We start from the raw sequence: 19,936 nt of genomic DNA on the forward strand, positions 1-19,936 counted from the left end.
TATTACAATAATTAAATAAGAATTAAAAATTAAAATTATAAATTCATGTTACCAGTTATTGAATGTTTCATAATTTACTTGCTTATTGTGATACCAGAATCATTAAGTAATTACTTAATGATGGGATTCAATTTCAGTTTAAAATATGATTAGTGTCTATTTTTGCTACTGATTGAAAACCTGTAAAATTAAGAAATTTCTGAATAAAAGTGTACATAAAATACTACAAATTATTTCATAATGAAGAACTGTACCTTTTTCCTTCAACATTTAAATGAAGAGACACTTATTCATCATTATTTGTAATACTCAACTTTTTTGCAACAATTCACTCAAATCACAGTAATTGGTATGGAATAACTACTTGTTTATTAACATGTATATAACTTTTAAGAGTATCAAATCCCTGGACAAGAAGCACATAATTATGTTACTACAATTTACTGCATACACGGTGCAAGACCGGCGGCCTATATCGGCTCCCCAGACATAAATACTAGTCCTCAATGCAATAACCAGAAAATAGGTCAAACAGAGGTGCGCCCGCCTGCCCGGCCGATGACAGAGACGACACGGCGCGACCGCGCGGCCTCCGCGAACTCGCGCCGCCCAATCTAATAAGCAAACTAGGAAGCACCCCTTGCAAACTTAATTACGCAAATAACTATAATCACATGTACTTGTAATTAACAACGCCCTTTCGCTTATGATATATGTGGCTGTATAGGAAACTTCTCAATTAAACATACAATTTGAACGTAAACATCTTGTCTTACTTTCTAACTTTCGCAGTTAAACGAGAGGGTCGACATTCAACTCACAGCGCATAGAAGCCCCAACTCCCGAGTTCCTGTCAACCATCACTGGGAGTCATTGATCTGTCATGTGATGCATCACCACTTTTACACTAAGTACAACTGTATTCAGTCACTGTTTCGATCTATCAACTTTTGCCTTCGCAAAACGGTGTGAAGACGACTCGCTTGTTAATTAACTATAGAAAAATAATGGAAAGACACTTTACACACCCAATGCGAGATTTACGCCATATTTATTTACTTTATTTTACAATGTTACCATGTAAAAAATGATTTTTTTTTAATTTCTACTCAGACTAGAAGCTCCAAATACAAAGTACAGGCCTAAGTAAAACTACAATATGTTATTTTTTGCGAGATTTAAAGCATCTGGTACCTAGTATCGAATACATATTATTATTAATAATATTTTGTACAACATAACTACATGTAAATCAGCAGTCAATCTAGTGAATTCTATTCTAAAATCTAGTTAATCTAGAAAAATGAGTATTTTTTAAATAAGGACTTTCAATAACTGACACCTATAAATTGGCCACAGATCACTATATACCAGTCTAAAATTGGCCCACAACTTAGCACAAGGCAAGCTAGCAACATGCGTAGGTTAATAGGTAGGTACCAAACATGTACCTAACCTACCCACACAGGAGGATATCACACTAAATTATAAAGGAGAAAGTTTGTATGGGCGTGTGTGTGTGTGTGTGTATGTTTGTTAATCCTTCACGCAAAAACCACTGGACGGATTGGGCTGAGAATGGAGATAGATTATACCCTGGATTAGCACATAGGCTACTTTTTATCCCGGAAAATCAAAGAGTTCCCACGGGAATTTTAAAAACCTACATCCACGCGAACGAAGTCGCGGGCATCAGCTAGTTATTGTAATAAAGCATAGAGTGGATGATAGACAAAGGACAAAGCTGGACCATCGAGATCGACCTAAATTGGACAATAGATCTTTTTATAATGACTTTATGGCTACCAAAACATACAATTTGTCAAAGTCAAATTGAATTTGTTTATGGTTTTGTTGATATGTTGTCAAGTGGTTGTCAACACAGTTGTCAATTTTTGCAAGTGGTGGTGGTCGTGGTGGTCACTGGTGATTAAACTTGCTTTGTGTGGTCGTAAAAGCTTAAGTGCACTTTTTATAATTTTATTTACTGTGCATGATGTAAAATTTCAATTTAAGAAGAATTAGATAAAGTGTTTAAACCATGGAAACCACCCCGTTGTTAACGAGACCAAAAAAGAAATCAATATGGTCAAGGTAAGTAATTTGTAGTTTAATTTTTCCTTTATTTTTGTTGCTTTGTTTAATAAATTGGTGTGATTTTAGGATGAACTTTTTGAGGTTTCGTAAACGGGAACTATGCTCGAGGGTAATACATTTGGGACATCTTCCTGAAGAAGATTTTCCGCCCAACTATGTGTGCAATCAGGTAAACAAACAATCATCTTGCCCTCATTATTGATAAAGAATCTATTGAGAGGCAGTCATCTTATTCATACGTAGTGTTTATGCAAATCGCATCCTTCAACTGAAGATTCAATTCATTAGTTTTATTTCAATAATTAAGCTGTTTGTTTTTATTATAAACACTTGTTATAAAATCTGTACTAATAATATAAATCCAATGTGTGTTGATTTTTACTTCTTGAAACCACAACTTGAAGTCTGTCTGTCTGTCAGCGAACTGTATCTCATGAACGGTTATAGGTAGAGAGTTGATTTTTCACAGAATATGTATCGATTTCTGTTGCTACTATAACAACAAATAATAAAAAAATTCTAAAGGGCCACAATGAATACAAAAAAAAGTGTTATTTCTTATATGATGGTATGGGACCCTTGTATGCGAGTCCAACTCGCACTTGACCATTTTTAATGTCATCTTGTTTGATTACAGAAATATAACATCATCACATTCCTGCCCATTGTTCTGTTTGAACAATTTAGATTTTTTCTCAACCTATATTTCTTAGTGATGGCCGTATCACAGTTTATACCAAGCATAAGGATTGGTTACTTGTACACATACTGGGGGCCATTGTGCTTTGTACTGGCTGTGACATTGTTCAGAGAGGCTATTGATGACTTTAGAAGATACAGGTATGATGTCTCTCTAACCTTTACTTGTTAGTCTGACCATCTCAGTCTGACCATCCATTTGTCTGTCTGTGGGGTGTAACTCATGAACCGTAATAGATAGAGTGTGAATATTTCTATGGCTGCTATAACAAGAAATATAAAAACTTCAAAACATGCAAATGAATAAAAATTTAAAAGTGTTATTGTACAATGGTACGAGTCCTTCATGTGCGAGTCCAACTTGCACTTGACTGGTACTTTTTTTTACTTACTTTATTATTCTGTAGGAGAGACAAAGAAGTAAACCGACAGCGTTACGAACGCATATCACTGGACTCCTCACTCCAAGGTTACAGACCATTCATAACAGAACGTGTGCCTGCATCTGAGCTGCGAGTTGGCGATATAGTGATGCTGCACAAGGGCCAGAGGGTACCAGCTGATATGATTCTACTGAGGACCAATGAGACCATGGGAACTGTGTTTATAAGGACCGACCAACTTGATGGAGAAATTGATTGGAAGTTACGGTAAAACCTTTCTCATCATTGAATTGAAATATGTTTTATCGTACACTATCATAAAAAACCCAATAATAAAACATTACACAACAAAACTAGTAAGTAGTACAATTTGGCGGCCTTATAGCTTTGAAGTCATCACTGCCAGGCAATGGACTTACGAGGATATAATGACTACTGAGAAAGGGTATCTGTGTAACTTATAATAATACTAGCTGATGCTCGCAACTTCGTCCTCATGGATTTAGGTTTTCAAAATTCCATAGGAACTCTTGGATTTCTGGGATATGTCACTCTCCAGGTCTTTAACTATACTAATGTAAAAAATTCCTCCGGTTTGTCCGTCAATCACGTCAATCCGTTGCGTGTTGCTCCGTTGCGACGTGATGAAGGACAAACCAATAAAGTATGGGTAGTGATGTGTGTCGTATGCCCCGCAGGTATTTACGTTATTCGCCAGGAGTTAGTATAGTAGTGGAAAAGTAATTCCCGAGTTTCTTGCCGGCTTTTCTCAGTAGAATTTTCCTTCCGAACTTTATTTCCTGACTTAATTGTAGGGGCATAATTTTCATTGCACTAAACTAACAATGAATGTATGAGTCACGAACATAGTGTTATAGACAGTCCCTTCCGTTACCCATTGCGATAAGAATATTTACGTGATTAAATGCGTCGTTTTATGATCTTATCAAAGTTAAACTAAATATTTAGGTTAAAGCTTAGCTAGTAAACAAAATATGCGAACTGTGGGATAAAACATTTAGTTCCTGGTTCCAACAATTTGCTTACCTACTTATTAGCTTATCGCAAATTACAACAACACAATGGAGACAGACATGACAGACGCGTTTTTTATATTCTTTACATACTTACTGACATCATCCATATTATTTATACCTACTAATAATAAAAATGCGAAAGTGTGTCTGTCTAGATGTCTGTTATCTTTTTACAGCACAATGGCTGACCTAATTTTGAAAAAATTATTTATAATCTTTATATTTATTCCCCTAAGCAGTTTCTACAAGGCATTGTTCCGGAATCCCAATTTGCTTGGTAGAGCAAATTGGGATTGGCAGGTTGCTATGTGCTGGCAGGGTTGTAACTTATAACTAGTAATGGCTGAAGCACCCCCTCAGATCAATGATTTTTAGGGCTTCGTACCTCAAAAGGAACAAGTGCAAATTAAAAATTTATAACACCCCTGACAAGTGAAGGCATCTTGACAGCTTGACATAAATTTGTCAATTGACATAATATTAAGAACCTAACGGTTATCTAACCTTCTTTTCTACAAGAAAACTAGAAAAGAGCTGATAACTCTTAAACGGCTGAACCAATTTTTTTGGATTATAGCTAAGAACACTCTCGATCGAGCCACCTTTCAAACAAAAAAACTAAATTAAAATCGGTTCATTCGTTTAGGCGCTACGATGCCACAGACAGATACACTGATACACAGATACACACGTCAAACTTATAACACCCCTCTTTTTGGGTCGGGGGTTAAAAACAAGACCCTTACAGGATCACTTCATTATAATATTATGTCTGTCAAGATCCGTCAAAGGAACTAAAACCTCTAGGGTTCTTCCAGTTGACCTAGAATCAATGTCTTATAGCACAAGTAAACTGAAAAATCCGAAAACCGTGAAGTTGTGGTTACATCGCAAAAAAATAAATCAAAAAGTGTTATTTCTTGTACGATGGTACGGAACCCTTCGTGTGCGAGTCCGACTCGCACTTGACTGCTTTTTTTCCAGGATACCACTCCCGTCAACCCAAAAACTACCCACCGATGCACACCTCCTAGACATAAACGCGAAGATATTCGTGGATAAGCCACAGAAAGACATACACTCCTTCATCGGCACGTGTACAAGGCTGGATGAAGAGGAAACGGATTCCTTGGACATAGAGAACACGCTGTGGAGCGGCTGTGTCGTGGCGAGTGGACAGGCTACCGGATTGGTTATTTATACTGGTAAGGCAGATTTTGCATGAATCAATCAAAAACTATTATGCATAAAAATAAATGAAAATCTGTTTTAGAATGTACAGGTAAATCCCTTTCATATGATAGCCCACTTGGTATAGTTATCTTACTTTGAAAATTGAAAATACTAATTATTATTATTTGTTCATAAACACATTTTAACAGTTTTTAGATTTTTTCCTTTAAATGTGCTATTTAAGAACTACCTACCTGCCAAATTTCATGATTCTGGGTCAACGGGAAGTACCCTATAGGTTTTCTTGACAGACAACAAAGTGATCCTATAAGGGTTCCGTTTTTCCTTTTGAGGTACGGAACCCTAAAAACGAACAAAAAGTATGAAAATGATAAACCATGCAACTTATGTCACCACATGATCATTCTCAATTTTAATTTAAAAAGAAATGAATGATGAATATCTTGTCTCCAGGCAGTGAAACCCGCAGTGTAATGAACAACGCGACACCTCGTTCCAAAGTGGGCCGTCTGGATATAAGAATAAACGACTTCACGAAGGTTCTGTTTGGAGCTACTCTGTTCACGTCCTCACTACTGATCGTGCTTAAAGGCTTCGACGGACCCTGGTTTGCGTTTCTCATCCGATTTGTACTACTGTTCTCGTATATTGTACCTATCAGGTAATTTGATCGACTAATAAAAATAATTGTTTTAATGTGACTTTTTGGGATTGCCAAAAATTGGGGAACACTTATTCATTCATTTTTAACCGAAGCCCACATGTCAAGTAACCATTTTGAGTGGCCAACCAATCGCAAATGAACATATGTTTTCAAATTGAATTTCGAAAGTTTTTTGAAAACATAGGTTCAATACAGTAAGTAGTATGGAAAGTATAGGTTCGTTTGTTATTGTTTGATGTCCTGAAACGGTTAACGCCCACTAACTTTTATGTCTTTGTCACTTGTATTGAATTACGTAACAGTGAGAGCCCTATACTAACTTCTCTCCGTGGATAGAGTATAGCACAACATTTTATAACCAAATTAAATTCCGATAGCTTACGAGTAAATCTGGAAATGGGCAAAGTGTTTTACTCGTGGACTATTCAGCGGGACAAGGAGATTGAAGGCACAGTCATGAGATCCACCACTATCCCCGAAGAGCTGGGAAGAATACAGTATCTGTTAGCGGACAAGACTGGAACATTGACGAAGAATGAAATGGTCTTCCAAAAACTGCATTTGGGGAATGCGCTTTTTGACAAGAATAACTTTTATGAGGTATGCTTTTTGGTTTTTGCCGGTTTTTTACATCAATACTAATATTTAAATGCGAAAGTATGTCTGAACGTCTGCTAGCATTTCACGGACCACCCATTTAACCGATTTTGACGAATATAGCTTGTTGTATCCCGGGATACTTTTGGTCCTGGAAAATCAAAATCCATATGGATGAATTTGCGGATATCGTCTACTTAGTAAAGCGGTTTCATTCTAGTGATGGAGATAGACTACTTCTAATCCCATGTTTATAACGAGTTCCCACAGGATTTTTTTAAATTTGAGGTCTAACATAACATGTCATATGCGCAGGTAGAAGCACTACTGACGCAGTACATAACCAATGAAGAGCCATCTTTACCAACCTCGCCGGTCACGGAGGGTGCTGTGTTGGCGCCCACGCCTCGCCAAGTCTGGCAAGCTGTGCTCGCGCTCGCCCTGTGCCACAACGTCACGCCCGTTTACGATATAGACGACCAGAGGGCCGATGAGGCTCAGTCAGGTCAGTGGTAGAAGCCGTCTGTGCCCTAAGATCAGAGGCGAGAACAGAATTAGAAGCTAGGGTATCCATTCACATATGAACTTATTTTCTGGCAGGTCAATGAAAAATAAGCATTGATTTATTACAACTAGGGTAAGCAGTGCTATTATGCCTCTATGAGCTGCACGCCACTGCCTAATATCTGAAACACTATTGCCCTATTGTCGATCGTGCATAATGTGTCACAGAGCGTCGTGCCAATAGCAACATTGACGGTACACTATGTGAAGGCGTTCGACAGCTTAGATGAACTCAGGTCTGGCCTTATTAGAATAGAACAAATTATGGATATTCCTCCTTTTGATTACTATATATAGCAACGCTACACACATGCAAAGAGCTTAATTACTAGGGACAAAAAAATGTCGTCTGACAGAAAAAAGTTCGCATAACTCATCTATTAGGAGCCACACATACCCGTGAAGCGTCACGCAGACTTTTGTCTGTTGGACCACAAAGTCGGTGCGTTTTGGTTAAGCTTCGCATGGTGTTACAACACTTGCATCTTGTTATAGACATGGGCAGCTCAGTGATGTCTGAGAGCTGCGGGGGCGCCGTGCCGCAACAACAACTGTGCGACTACCAGGCCTCCAGCCCCGACGAAGTGGCGCTGGTCAAATGGACAGACATGGTAAGACTTTTGGAAGTCTAAAAATCTTGCAAACCGCGGGCGAACAGTTAGATCAAATTCGCGAAACGTTATATTCGTATGGAATTGCGACGCAAACTGATTTTCTATCACAGCGATTAGTAATTTTTACTTATACATTTTTAATGATTTTGCTTTTATCAAAAGTTTCTTTTGAATCAGATGGGAGTATCACTATACAGCCGCGATCTGCACAACATCTCGCTGAAACTGCGCGCCGCCAACGAGCTCATGCAGTTCAGCATCCTGCAGATATTCCCCTTCACCAGCGAGAGCAAGATGATGGGCATCATTGTGCAGGTAACAGTTGTAATTATCACTGACTCACTGTACACTTGCAATCTGTACGAAATCTCTGGATCACAACAGAACCTCTTAAAAAAGCTGGTAGTCCAGATTTTTTGTACAAAAATATTCGCGGCATAACTTTGGTCGAAAAAGAGGACTTAACGTGAACAAAATACGAATGAATTTATTTATGAAACCCAACAATTTCACTGATGTTGAAGCCTTTGAAAGACGTTTTTCTATTTAGATCGCCATTGCAATGCCAAGCGCGCTCCATCTTAGGCTGCATCATCACTTGCTAGCAGGTCTGATTGCAGCCAAGCGCTAGTCTATAAATTAAAAAAAAAACATTTCTATATCGCAGGAAGAAAACACTCAGCGCATAACATACTACGTGAAAGGTGCGGACGTGGCTCTGTCGAAACTGTTGGACTCGTCGTGGCTCTCCTCCGAGTGCAAGCTCCTCGCGGCGGACGGGCTCAGGACATTAGTCGTTGCCAAGAAGACCATGACCAAGAACGAGTATTTGGAGTTTGAGGTACGTAATTGAAATTTTTTCGATAATTTCCAGCACGTTGGTGACGTTGGGGTTCCAAAGTGCAGGTATGGCGGCCGCGCACCGGAAAGCCCAGCATTGGAAGACTCCCAGTAGATGGATGTATGACATTAGGCGAGTCGCAGGGAGCCGCTGGATTCGGGCGTCTCAAGACCGTGGCGTGTGGAAGTCCCTACAAGAAATCTATGTCCAGTAGTGGATGTCTTACCGGTTGTTGATGATGATGATGAACTGAAGTACAGCACTACCACTTATAAGTCGCATGGGCAAAATTTGTTCGTCTAACGCCGACTAAAACCGAATGTACGCCAATGAAATACACACCTTGAAGTTAAGATTTTAATCACAAGAACAACAGAGACTCATGTTATCTCGCTCGTAATTTGAGCGTACAAAACATGGTGCCATTCAAAAATAAGATTTCTACACAGGTACATCGGCGTAATTTATAAAAATGGTAATACTATTCTACTAGTGATTCACCGTGAGCTCTATGAGTCAAGACCTCGGTATTATCGTCAGTCGTCACACTCTCCAAAAATTGGCAGTTCTGAATTAGCTACCTTTATTTAGTTACCTTTAGCTCTAACTTTGTTGCAGAGTGAGTACAAAGAGGCCCGCATGAGTGTGACGGGGCGCACGGAGCGCACGGCCGCGTGCCTGGCGCGGCTACAGCGCGGCCTCACGCTGCTCGCGCTCACCGGCGTGGAGGACCGCCTCGCCGACAACGTGCCGGCCACTCTCGGCCGGCTACGTGCTGCTGGGATCAAGGTAACCGAGAAAAAATTGTCTGAGAAATTTGCTACTTAATTTTTGACTTAAGTATCAAAGGATTGCGGAGTAAGTAGAATGCTGTGAGCATTAAGAGGCTCGCATGAGTGTGACGGTGAGTGCTTCTCAAGTATCGTCAACCCGTCAATTGCAGTAGCCGTAAGGAAATATTGTACATCGACCTTTAGCAAGGGATTTTGGCTTCGTTGAGCGTTGCCTATGTCACTCATATGATGTATGTGTGACATTTTGTCGGTCTCGAGAGAGACAACGCTCTATGAAACCACTATCGGTTTCCAAAGGTCAATGTCCAATATTTCCTGTCCGGTGCAGTAAAAAAGCGGCACAGCGTTTCCATATTTCAGTATAGGGGTTAATAAATCAAGCTACTTTGGTTAAGGAACTATTTACTTTCAGATTTGGATGCTAACGGGCGATAAGCTAGAAACTGCGCTATGCATCGCGCGATCGCTACAGTTGGGCGGCGGGGAGCGCTGGCTCGCGGCGCCCGAGTGTAAGACGAGGCGAGATGCGTACGCGCTGCTAAACGATCTGGCCAACAACTCTGACGCCATCGATCTTATTATAGAAGGCGAGACGCTTGAGGTAAGTCTAAAGTTGAAATGTATAGAGCACACTGTGACTTAAGTTTCAGTTAAAGCGAGACAAAATGCCAGCGGTATAACGCTATCTCGTTTTAACAGTGTCTTAAGTCTGAGCAAAGTCAAAATGTGCTCTCTATAGATCTTAGCCTAAAAGTCGCCATGCTTAAGGTGATTTATTGACATCATACGTAGTTTTAGAAGCCAGCTGGTCAATTGCGGGAAAACGGCATCAATCATTATTACAATCTCAATTGTTGTGAGTGGCTGAATTTATGGTAGTGTTGTTGCAACAATGCATTAGAGTGAGTGTCGACCAAACAGAGGTGTTTGCAATCGTGATATTGTAGCTGAATTCTAACAATTGAGCCCCTGAAATAAAGTACTCTTTTTAATTAAATTCAAAGTTGATTCATTTTTGAAAATCATCTATGACAAAAATTTCTGACTAACAATTTGGAATTGATGAGGCAGTGATTTTTATTGTTCTCAACAATCGATGAGAGTCGATAAGCTACATTTATTAGGACTTTATTCAATGAACTTATTGACAGATTACCTATGTGAGACTAGATATGTTTTTTATGTGAATTCTGTTGATAAAGTTCAATCTACACTTTTACCTTACAGGTGTGTCTCGGATCTTACCAAGAGGAATTCGTAGAGGTACTGCGCTCGTGTTCAGGCGTGGTAGTCGCGCGATGCTCGCCGACTCAGAAGGCGAGAGTTGCGCGACTGTTGCGCGCTCGGGACCTCGTCGTGGCGGCCGTGGGGGACGGAGGCAATGACGTCGCTATGATACAGGAGGCTGATATGGGTAACTAATTAATGGATCCTCATTGATCATACAGCAATATAAATGTAAGAATTCTGCTAATGTCCACGTTATAGACAAGATAAAGTTTGTTGAATGAAACTATTTCTATTGGACTGGTTTGGCAGTTCAAATGGCAGCAATGTAATATTTTTAGCGATGTACTTCTTTATTTCCCTAAAAGTGCCTTTATTTTGCGAACAATTTAATTTTTTCTTTTTAGAGGCAGGCGTTTGCCGAAATCCATTACACCAAGAAAAACAAGCTTATTTTGTTATAATTCTTTGAAAAGGGCAAATCTGTATGATATAACATGGAACATGAGATTGCATCGCCTGACCTTCCTCTACTAAAAATGCAGGAAAAGCAAGCAATACACACCACCACCAACACCATACACATTTTCAAAACACTCAACGTACGTTTCACTCATATACCGGAGCATCTTCAGGCGATGTAGGCTCTACAATGCACAATTTTTTTATTTTTTTATTCTCATTTAGAGAGCTGGGTCACTAATGCGACCATGTGGTCATAGCTCTATTGTAATACTTAAAACTATATCTATGCAAAGTATTATTTTTAGTTTCTCCTGTGCCCAGGTGTAGGCATCGAAGGCGCGGAGGGTCGAGCGGCGTCGCTTGCCGGGGACGTCAGTATAAAGCAGTTTTCGTGTCTGGCGCGTCTGTTGCTGCTGCATGGACGTCGGTCTCTCATGCGATCGGCTGCACTGTGTCTTTTCATCGTTCATCGTGGACTTATTGTTTCTACTATGCAGGTATTTATTATTACACTTAGATTATAAAAGCGAAAGTTTGTGCGTGCGTGAGTACGTGTGTGTATGCGTGCGTGCGTGTGTGTGTGTGTGTGTGTGTGTGTGTGTGTGTGTGTGTGTGTGTGTGTGTGTGTGCGTGCGTGCGTGCGTGTGCGTGTGCGTGTGCGTGTGTGTGTGTGCGTGTGTGTGTGTGTGTGTGTGTGTGTGTGGGTGGGTATGACAATGGTACCTAATTTGAATAAATGATTTGGCTTTGACTTATTTTGGCTAATTTACGATATTCCTGTCACACTTTTTTTTCTACTGATAGCTTAATTAATTAGGACTCGGATCAATGGCACTCATTGGCTTTATATTCGATCCCATTTCTGATTTTGACACAAACATGTTTTCAGATTTTTCATTCATAAAGTGTTAGTAACAGTACCCCTTATTAACTATGTTAGTATAGTAATTAAATTAAGTTGTCGTTATTATTAATTTAAATTAATTTATATACCCCCTTAGCCACTTGGTGTTCACATAAGGTTTCTTTTTCAGGCTGTGTTCTCAGTAGTATTTTACTTCTCATCAGTATCACTATACCCTGGTTTTCTAATGGTTGGATATGGAACTGTTTTCACCATGCTGCCAGTATTCTCATTGGTAAGATTTGACATATAAGATTCATTTGCCCCCTTATAGACAAAATGGAATGTACCAATTCTTTAAATCTCCCATGGCTTTACTGTCTTAGAGGGACCAGTTAACATAGAGCTATGCTGCGCTGTGTTATGTTCACCTAAGCTAACTTTCTGGTGCGATGGAGCATAGCTCAGAGTTGATGGTTACCCTTACTCTTATGTATTTGGAATAATACCATACCAAAATATTTTATAATGACCAGTCCAGCCGAAAACTGCAACTGGCACCACAAACATTTAAATCTTTATAAAGTCATATCTCTAAATTTTTATATCCCTTGCACAGGTTTTGGATAAGGATCTGCCAAGTTCGACGGTCATGAGAAACCCTCAACTATACAAACAGATGACCAAAGGAAGCCAACTGTCCTATAAGACTTTTTATATATGGATTGGAATATCGATTTATCAAGGTACTTGAATTGTTTTGATCTTGAAAGATTTTTTTGGACATTTTCAATAGATTTTTGGTCGTGAAGTGGCGCTTTTGTTACTGTTATGAATTTTTTTAATAGTGATTATGCCCAAAGTGCAACGTGGTGCCATTATTACATGTTTCGTTATTTTTTTCTGGTATTTTTAGTGTCAAGTCTGAATACTGTAAGTACTGAATTTCTGTAAAGTTTTCCATTTTTTTTTTAATTATAGGCGGTGTTATAATGTACGGAGCTCTAGTACTATTCGAGGAGCAACTGATTCATATAGTGGAGATTAGTTATACTGCACTCATCCTCACAGAGCTGATAATGGTAGCTCTCACAGTAGTGACGTGGCACCGGCTCATGGCTCTCGCGGAGCTGGTCAGCCTGCTCATGTACACTGCCACGCTGCTCATCTTCACTACTTACTTTGGTGAGTATTGCAAAAAAACCTAAAAACGTTAATATTTAGGGTTCCGTACCTCAAAAGGAAAAACGGAACCCTTATAAGATCACTTTGTTGTCTGTCTGTCTGTCTTTTCTAGCGACCTTCGTTGACCATCGTTGCTTGAAATAATTAGCAAAATGGATAATGTTTAAACTATCGTGAGTGATATCATATAAATGTCTAATAGCTGAACTTACGTGTTAATCGGTTCGAGCGTCCGGGGTCCTTTTTCTATGGGCCTCTCTCTACTATGGAAACTAGTCAGGCATATTCCGTGAATTCAGTCTTCAAACATTTAAATTTAAAACTAGCCCTTACCCGCAACCTCATCTTCGTCCCGCAGGAACCGTCTTTTCGCGTGGATTTCCAAAAATTTTCTTTCATACAAACCTTGTCCCGACAATAACGAACAGAAAAAATAATTAAGTATCCAATTTGGTGCATTCGTTCGGAAGTTACATATATATCTCGACGATTCATTTTTTTATTTATATGGTTGAAAAATATTATATGGATGAAAATGTTCAGAGAACCCTCTTTGTCCTCAGATGCGGATTTCATCAGGCACTGGGATTTTTGGTGGAAAGTGACAGTGATAACGCTCGTGTCGTGCTTGCCCCTGTACATCGTCAAGTTCATGCATCGCAAATGGAGCAACCGTCAGTACAAAAACATTAAAACTAAATAAAAATATTTTCAAAAACCGTGGGGTTTCGCGGGACACCGAAGCGAAGCTCCTTAGAAATCTTTATAAAGAGAAAGATTTTTTTTCTGTTCGTTAAATGCGCGCATTATTTATGTTATTCTGTTGAAACCATGAACCTATTTTATACCTCTATGGTTGAAACTTTTTTTTTCTTCTCTCGTCTGGCTTTACAAAGATTAGCCAATGTCAAGTTTGTAGTTATTTGTAACAAGTTAGGGAAACTATACAAGTATGGACCCCGTCTGTGCCGGCGCTCGCCGACATACGCACGGCACCCCTTAGAGCGCTTTCCAGTCAGTTTTAACAAAAAAACACTCCAAAAGGGCAGAGCACGCCCGCCAGCTAACACCAACACAGACGAAGTCAGGTTGAAACTTTATCAGTTGTTGTTTACACTGGTAGCATGGAGTACCAACAAGGTACAATAGGTGGCGCGCGTCTCATTTTGTGTATGCTCGGCATCGATATATTGTATGCTGACTCGCTCACTTATGTGGGCACACATTCGCGTCGATTTTGATGTTTTTTCTCTAAACTAAATTGAAGAGTATCTGCATCTTTTTCTTTGTAGTATTCTTAAAAAAGGACGGAAAATTAATTTTAAATTTAAAGACTAAATTTTAGTGCGCTTTACAACTAAGATATAACAATCAAACTTTCCCCTATTCACCCTTAAAATTTTTATGGTTAGTAAAAAGTAGTCAGTGATGTGGCAATTAGAAAATTACTTTCAGCAGCTTCTTTAATTGGAAATTTCGTCCAAGTTTAGGAATTCATTGATAGCTACTGATTCTGATCGCAATTAATTTTAGAGTATTTGCATCTGTTTCTTATCAATGTAATAAGAAAAGGATAGACAAAAGTCAGGAGGTTTGACATTTCTAAATTTAATTAAGTTTGTCTGTCATTTTCTTATTTAACTGGTTAGAAAAAGATGTGAATACTTTAAAGTTGGGCTCAGAATCAGTACCATTACCTAATCACTATTATTACATTAATTATGATTATTATGTCATTACGTTTATTTTATAACTTTTCCTATATCTTTTTATACTGTTTAAAAACAGTACAGTTAAGTTATTGATGATCTTTAACTATAAAAAAACGTTGGGAGTTAAAATTTATATTTATATATATATAAGTGTGACAAATCGCGTTTTAACCAATAGGACCATACTACTTTTAGACTAAAAAATGTATTCAAAGGTGAATATATTCACTATAATTTTAAAACATTTCATAGTTCTTATGGTTAGTCCTTATGAAAATTACAATATTTATATTTTATTTATTGTTTTATTCACTTTTTTTCTAGTATTTTTTACCAATATAGTATTTAGTTATTGTATTTACATTAGCTAATTATTTTTGTTACTTACACCAAACTTTTATATGACATGTTGTATTCTTGTTAAATATTATTAGTATTCAATAGTATTTATGGCAAAATATGTTTGAGTTAGATAAAGTTTATGTGACTTTAAGACTCTACTTCATTGTTCGATAAATCTTCTTCAACTTAGTAGCGAAGTTAATCCATACTCCATAAAAAAATGCAAAAGTATCTGTCTGTTAGCTTTTCACGGCCCAACAGTTTAACCGATTTTGATGAAATTTGGTACAGAGTTAGCTACATCCCGGGGACGGACATAATTTTTACCCTGGAAAATCCAAGAGTTCCCACGGGATTTTAAAAACCTAAATCCACGCAGACGAAGTCGCGGGCATCATATAGTAATCATATCAATCTGTCTGTGATCTGCCGATAAGCTAGTAAGCAAGTAGTAACTTAATTTGGCAAAAATTGTATAGTGCGCAGATTCGCGGGAAATAGCTAGTCGATCAATGATAATGGTCCCCGTATGCGGGCCTCATGGCATGCGTTGGCTCATCGCATGCAACCCGGATGCGTTTTTATCGATCAATGAAAATGAGTATAGTTTAGCTATAAATGTGGGTACACAAGGCCAAACCGAAAAGAGATTTGAATTGAATTCTTTAAAGTATCTATCACAGAAACATTTCTTTCCGTCCCACTTTCTTAGAAGCTGCCATCTTAAAAGTTTTGCGTTTAAGAACAATGTATAATGGGCAACTGTATTGCTAAACTGTGATATTAGGGGTCCTTCACATTGTAAGAATTTTTTATAAGACGCAACACAAACTGAACACAAGTAAGACGATGTAAGCACGTACTTCACTAGCCCTAATGATTTTTTAAAGTTCCGTACCCGAATAAAAATTTCAAAATGGCTGCTATGAAAATAAAAGTGTTGTTTTTTAAACGATGGTACGGAACACTTCGTGTGCGAGGATGACTCGCGCTTGATCTATTTTTTATTTTTTATTTTATGACCTTAAAACAATGACTGTTAGGTCCATTTAATTTTGAAGTTATGTATCTTGTAAGAAGTTCTTATAATGAGAGGGACTGAGGGAGCTCTTAGTTTGACGATGTTAACATCTCAAAGTATTCAGAATAAATGAAAAATCCATGTTACTGTTGACATAAATTCAGTGCCTTTGATTGTATCAGTATTTTTCAATTTTCAGAATACAACTTTCTTTTTTTTTTCGAAATGCTTTAAAGTTTAAACCATGGATCAATGATGATATCTTTATGCTTTAAACAAATATTTAGTCAGTTATATTTCCAATACTCGATAATTTGTAACACCATTTCATTTCCATTTCTTCTTTTGGCATCGATTTTTCTCATTCCATAAAATGTCCAATGAAGGCCTTTGAATCATAGAAAATAATGTTTTGAAATTGTATTAAATGTTTAAGTGTAATATTTTAAATTGTGATGATTAGAGATTTATGAAATTGTGTATTGTTGGTTATATAAATGGGCACTAAATCGGCTTCTTAAAAAATATTGAATAGTTTATTTCTTTATGGTCAGGTCAATTTGTTTATGTATAGCGTTGTCCTTGTCCCGCTCGATTGGCTTCGCTCAGACCTCAGTCCTACCGTTACCCACACACGCACACAATTTGTGTGCGGACAGGCCGGTGTTTCGTTTGTAGTAATAAAAAATTGTATTAAGTATGTGAAGAGTCCTTTACGCTGATGATACCCACCGAAGCCGTAGTTTGTCCCCGAGTTTGCTTATGATTTTTGTAAATCATACTTAGATTAAACTAAAATGATACTGTGATTCCAATTATTCGATTAACTAGATACGTAATATTACCATTTAAGGACAATTTATTCCATAAGCGTAGGATAAAAACTGTGTTTTATTCGAAAAGTTTAACAAGGTACAAAGTGTGCGTTTTTTGTGATATATTCATATTTATTTTTATAGTTTATGAATTTGTTAGAGATTTTAATTTAAAAATAATTTATGTAATATTGATGTTCCATTATTTTATGTTAGCCACAGTTGACAAATTTATGTAAGACACTGTACCTACCTAATAAAAAATATATCAAAGGTATTCTATTTTTTTTTTTTTCCATACATTTCAGCAGTATCCAAGCAATAATCCTTTTGCTTGTCTGTTTGTTGCTGTAGGTGTACAGTCAAAGGCCGTAAGTCGTGTAGCACCTAATGGATCATATTCGCGTGGTACGGTTATGCACGTGTGCGTTAGGCGTGGCGTGTTTATAGATAAAAGTCGACAGGAATAAATGCGACAGGTTTTTGATACAATAGTTTCTCGTAATTGCTACTCGAATTCTGAGGCCGAACGAGCGTACTTACTGCAACGCGTCAACAGTCATTCTCTCGCAACCCGTACCCTATGTCATGAGCTGACTCAGCAAAACAGAATACCTACCTATCTAGTATTTCATTTTGAGAAGTATAATAACGACGTAAACGATTTGCAGAGAAGAAAAGATTTTCAAACAAGTATATTATTATCTTTTATTTATCTGCATATTATGTAAAAGCGTTATACTCATCACATAAAGCGATAAACATTCTTACAAATTTTAAACATTTCTTAAATAAATATGCCTTAAATGATAGGTACACATCATCCTACAAAATGAAACATCCTAAAAATTATCATGTAAATTATTTCTAAACTACTTGGTTCCTAAAAAAATGTTACTATCGCTAGTCACCGGTGCGACTTGGGAGTGATATAAGAATTCATATCGAGTTCTGTTCCTGAAGACTTTGCGTGTAAGGAATGCTTGGACGCAACGCGGCGCGCCCACGCCAGGTCACGCGAACTTTTTGATTTGCGACATCGTGATTTGGAACCGGTCGAAGAAAAAGATCGCGCCGAGGTAGAACTAACACTTTCAGACCAAGACTCGGTCTCCTGTTCCCTTTGGTAGGTCATTACAGAATTTGTGACAGTACTCGTGGAGAACTTTGGCGTTTGCGCTCTGGCCTTCGGTGCTCTTCTCTGTATTTGAGTAACGGGAGTTTCTATCTTCGGTGGACTCTTCGACCTGTCCGTTTGGCTCGCGTTCAAGCCTTCTTTATTACCCTTTGTACTGCTTTTAGATGGAGGAGGTGAATCCTCACTTGTGTTCTCGTTGTCGCTCATTATGACAGCCATGAGCTTTTCTGTGTTTTCGTGCATATCGTAAACTTTTTGTGTCCGTATAGAGCCAAGCGATGAGGTTCGGGTCTTCGAATTTGGTCTCTTCACTCGCTTTTGCTCGCTGTAATACACAGCGCTCTGGTGAGACGGTAGCATTGCCGGAATACTCGATTCTACCTTCGCATACGATACATCATTGCACTTCCAAATACAATTCGGCTTCGTTTTACATTGACACCCTTCACCATCTACAATGTAACTGTAGCATATTTGTAGCAAGCAAATTGCAACGCATATCATAACTACTACGGAGACATACGAAAGCGCTGTCCAATCCTTTTGAATATTAGCGCATGATCGCCTTAATGTCTTCCATGGATGCCATTTCGACAATCTAGCGTACTGAGACTCGAAAATATTTCGCCGAGGTAAACCTTTTCCATAATTTTGTGCTGCAGCAGCTATACGCAGAACGCCCCCGTAAGCCGCGTACAATTTCTCATCGTCGAGATGTGGAGCGACATCTCTCTTCATCCAGTGCCAGAGTTCGTTATTAAAGCTCATGAAATCTGCGTGTCGACATGATTCCGGCGAATTGTGCAATATACATCTCGAGGCGGTAGTATAATATTTCAGCAAAGCATTTTGCGAACTCGGTGACTCCAGATTGATTAAACCACCGGATTTTAAAGGTAGTGTGACCACAGATGGTCGTAAATCATCGTCCGTTTTGAGCGGCGGAAAATGAATACAAGACTTTGCATCACGTTTGATGACCAAACTGGCGCATGGATTCAAATAATATCTTCCGGATCCTATTCGAATTTTTTCAACGGTAATATTTGACAGTTCCGGTATACTCGAAGGTCTGTTCCAGCCCAAGCCTTGTGTATTTAGAAACTTTTTCAGGTCATTATAGAAGTCGTGTAATTCCCTTACTCTTCTATAAGGAACGTATCCTGCGTAAAAGGCAAATCTGACTGTTGGCAGGATTTCACTTCTCATGTGCGCTCCAATAGTATCCGACAAGGCTTCTTCTAAAATTACCGCAGTTTGCTTATCTACATTTGTTTCGGCTGTTTTTAAAGCGTTACGAAAATACCTGAGTATACTTTTAATATAATCATCATTTACTTTATCCGGCGATGTAACTGGTGGTACTATACTCTCTTCAAATATTTTTCGAGCACGCAAACGAGCTATGTCTTCCTCGCTCCAGCATTCAGCCCTAGCAAGCCGTTTGTGGAATAATGTACTACCCACATGGTTGCACCGTGCTATTTGAGTAAGTAAGAGCACGAACATAAAAAATAACATTGCATTTTTGTATTTTTAAATGCATTTACTTTACGGAAATCAATAAAATATCATGTCATTGTAGACATTGATTAGACATTGATAGGAATAGTAGACAGACTTATTACTTAGATAAATTAATACCAACAGGTATAAACTTACGGGAAAAAGAGACTTATTTGAAATCTAAAAATAACGGTCAG

The 19,936-nt window shown here is 38.3% G+C and overlaps 3 protein-coding genes across 13 annotated transcripts in view; 1 reads left to right on the plus strand and 2 right to left on the minus strand.

The window, feature by feature from the left end:
• LOC123864363 (FERM, ARHGEF and pleckstrin domain-containing protein 1) overlaps positions 1-1,096 on the minus strand; it is an 84,677-nt gene extending 83,581 nt beyond the window's left edge. For 2 of the 11 annotated variants that reach the window (XM_045904730.1, XM_045904739.1), the window contains exon 1: positions 777-1,087. The gene's annotated coding sequence lies outside the window, so the exon portion shown is untranslated. The other 9 variants (XM_045904735.1, XM_045904736.1, XM_045904738.1 and 6 more) reach the window with 7 other exon arrangements.
• A 784-nt stretch (positions 1,097-1,880) lies between these two features.
• Positions 1,881-14,767, plus strand: LOC123864365 (probable phospholipid-transporting ATPase IIB). Its single transcript, XM_045904743.1, has 20 exons — positions 1,881-2,094; positions 2,164-2,266; positions 2,735-2,937; positions 3,204-3,446; positions 5,201-5,421; positions 5,864-6,071; positions 6,452-6,674; positions 6,987-7,176; positions 7,731-7,846; positions 8,027-8,164; positions 8,517-8,690; positions 9,309-9,479; positions 9,897-10,085; positions 10,712-10,898; positions 11,498-11,673; positions 12,211-12,315; positions 12,640-12,766; positions 13,002-13,205; positions 13,769-14,027; positions 14,294-14,767. Exons 1-19 carry the CDS (start codon positions 2,042-2,044, stop codon positions 13,906-13,908), a joined length of 3,171 nt encoding a protein of 1,056 aa, XP_045760699.1. The 5' UTR covers positions 1,881-2,041; the 3' UTR covers positions 13,909-14,027; positions 14,294-14,767.
• Positions 14,768-17,825: 3,058 nt separating this feature from the next.
• Positions 17,826-19,819, minus strand: LOC123864374. The gene has a single exon (XM_045904765.1). The coding sequence runs from the start codon at positions 19,752-19,754 to the stop codon at positions 18,003-18,005; it is 1,752 nt and encodes a 583-aa protein (XP_045760721.1). The 5' UTR covers positions 19,755-19,819; the 3' UTR covers positions 17,826-18,002.
• Between the last annotated feature and the right edge of the window lie 117 nt (positions 19,820-19,936).

This window comes from Maniola jurtina, chromosome 4, assembly GCF_905333055.1.
Source record: "Maniola jurtina chromosome 4, ilManJurt1.1, whole genome shotgun sequence".
Classification (NCBI taxonomy): domain Eukaryota; kingdom Metazoa; phylum Arthropoda; class Insecta; order Lepidoptera; family Nymphalidae; genus Maniola; species Maniola jurtina.

Excerpts from the sequence above, each read along its gene's own strand:
- LOC123864365 (XM_045904743.1), top strand. The coding sequence starts at position 2,042 with ATGGAAACCACCCCGTTGTTAACGAGACCAAAAAAGAAATCAATATGG. Across the intron at positions 2,267-2,734 it reads CCAACTATGTGTGCAATCAG|AAATATAACATCATCACATT; the intron begins GTAAACAAACAA and ends GTTTGATTACAG. Across the intron at positions 2,938-3,203 it reads GATGACTTTAGAAGATACAG|GAGAGACAAAGAAGTAAACC; the intron begins GTATGATGTCTC and ends ATTATTCTGTAG.
- LOC123864374 (XM_045904765.1), bottom strand. The coding sequence starts at position 19,754 with ATGTTATTTTTTATGTTCGTGCTCTTACTTACTCAAATAGCACGGTGC.